Source organism: Perkinsus marinus (assembly GCF_000006405.1).
Source record: "Perkinsus marinus ATCC 50983 genomic scaffold scf_1104296938250, whole genome shotgun sequence".
NCBI classification, from domain to species: domain Eukaryota; phylum Perkinsozoa; order Perkinsida; family Perkinsidae; genus Perkinsus; species Perkinsus marinus.
In genome coordinates this window covers 1-959 of record NW_003213534.1, presented here as the reverse complement: position 1 = coordinate 959, position 959 = coordinate 1, and the positions used below count along the sequence as shown (strand labels likewise).

The following is a 959-nucleotide window of genomic DNA, read 5'->3' as shown; positions in this document are numbered from 1 at the left end:
CTTCGATCGGCCCGTTTGCAGCAGATAGTTCAAAGACTTCGCATCCACCCCGAAAAACCCCATAGTCCCCCCGTACTCAGGAGCCATATTAGCTATTGTAGCGCGATCGGCTAGTGATAGATTCGCGCAGCCCGGACCGAAAAATTCCACAAATTTCCCCACAACACCTGAAAACTAAACTCATGCAACTTTGTTAATTTCATTGGAGTTTCACCCAGGGTATGAAAAAAAAACATATTTCACGACTACTACTGCATATCACCGCGAATATCGAGTTTTTCACAGAGTTTTACGACGCCACTTCGCGTAAAACGGGTTGTTGTGAAACTCCATTAGTCAATCTTATCTATGCTTGTTGTGATCCACACTCGCACAGTTTTTACACAAACTGTGACAGCCGAATGAAGAGACAATAAGAGAGATTTTTTCACGCGCCACAAAATTATATGACAATTTTGCATGCACAGTGTTGGAGGAATATATGTAATCACTTTCCTCAGCTGATCTCAGGAGTTTCCTCACTAATCATAAGAGTTCATATACGACCTGGGACAGAAACCAAGTAGAATTTTCTCACAATTTTTCACATTGTCATCACCAACCTATGTGGTTGACCATATGCATATCCCCCCCCCTTGTCCGCTCACCTCGTTTCCTCAGCATATTAGTGCAAGTGAGCACCAAGTCAGTTGCAGTCGCACCCGGCGGAAGCTTTCCAGTGAGACGAAAACCCACTACTTCTGGTAGGACCATCGAAATCGCCTGAGAAAAAAAATTACAGTCAACAGAATTGGAGGAATATATGTTCGCTTTCCTCAGGACTCACTATAGAAGTTTACATACGAATTCGGGTACAATTGACCATGTGCATATTTTCCCCTCCCAATGGTGACACCCCAGCGTGTCACCACTACCTGTCCGAGCATCACAGCCTCAGCTTCAATTCCTCCAACTCCCCA

At 44.5% G+C, this 959-nt stretch overlaps 1 protein-coding gene across 1 annotated transcript; it reads right to left on the bottom strand.

Moving 5' to 3' along the window:
• Window positions 1–48: 48 nt before the first annotated feature.
• On the bottom strand, window positions 49–753 carry Pmar_PMAR020946 (aconitase, putative; the record flags this gene model as incomplete). Its single annotated transcript, XM_002782782.1, has 2 exons — window positions 49–167; window positions 648–753. Coding segments are annotated over 2 exons (225 nt in total), but the record flags the coding sequence as incomplete, so codon positions are not given.
• Window positions 754–959: the final 206 nt, after the last annotated feature.